The sequence below is a fragment of the Penaeus monodon genome, chromosome 24, assembly GCF_015228065.2.
Source record: "Penaeus monodon isolate SGIC_2016 chromosome 24, NSTDA_Pmon_1, whole genome shotgun sequence".
Classification (NCBI taxonomy): Eukaryota; Metazoa; Arthropoda; class Malacostraca; order Decapoda; family Penaeidae; genus Penaeus; species Penaeus monodon.
The window spans coordinates 19851941-19852616 of NC_051409.1; the positions used below are offsets into that span (position 1 = coordinate 19851941).

The 676-nt window shown below is 37.6% G+C and overlaps 1 protein-coding gene across 2 annotated transcripts in view; it reads left to right on the forward strand.

Annotated features, from left to right (window-relative positions):
- LOC119588642 (sphingomyelin phosphodiesterase 4-like) overlaps positions 1 to 676 on the forward strand; it is a gene marked incomplete at its 3' end in the record, with an annotated part of 25344 nt that overhangs the window by 12227 nt on the left and 12441 nt on the right. For both annotated transcript variants that reach the window (XM_037937279.1, XM_037937278.1), the window contains 1 exon segment: positions 118 to 420. In XM_037937279.1, the coding sequence (XP_037793207.1) occupies positions 118 to 420 (303 nt within the window).

Genomic DNA, 676 nt, shown 5'->3' on the forward strand with positions numbered 1-676 from the left:
GAAACCTAATTCTTCAGTTATGTTTAACTTTCAGAAAATATGTCATTTTTAAAATTAGGATATTTATAGTAGCAGGAACTTTCATATATTTTTAATTTATTTATTTTCTTTCTTCAGGTTCGTCTACAGAATGCTCTCAGTGAACCTCAGCTACACATTAGATGTGAAGAAGTGGGGAGAATTCTGAATGAATCAACCAGTAAAGATGCCAGCTTTGTATTACGCACAGTTGTGGAGAGTGTGTTTGGAGTCAATGGACAAATGGGATGGGGACTGAGGACAGTAACCCATTCAGCCATGAGTCGGGAATTTGACCAATTAAGACTGTTCTTAGGTCCATCAGGACCACTGCTGTCACTCACATACCGTCTAGCCAATGATCCCTTTCTCATGTTCGAGTTCCCAGTGATTTGGCTACCAGTAAGTCACTTGAAGGAAACTGAATAAACCTTTGAACTTCATTGTTAGGTAATCTGAAACAGTTACCTAATGCTTGATAGTTTTTGTGGAATAATAGTTGTAGAAAAGCTCACTATACTCAAAGATTAGACAACAATTTCAGAATCCTGCTGGGTTTCTTCATTAGGTGCTAAGAGTTAAAGTATGAGGCATCTAAGAGGGAGGGGGAGAAGCAACATCGTACAAAAAAGACAGGTTTATAACATATCCTCATAAA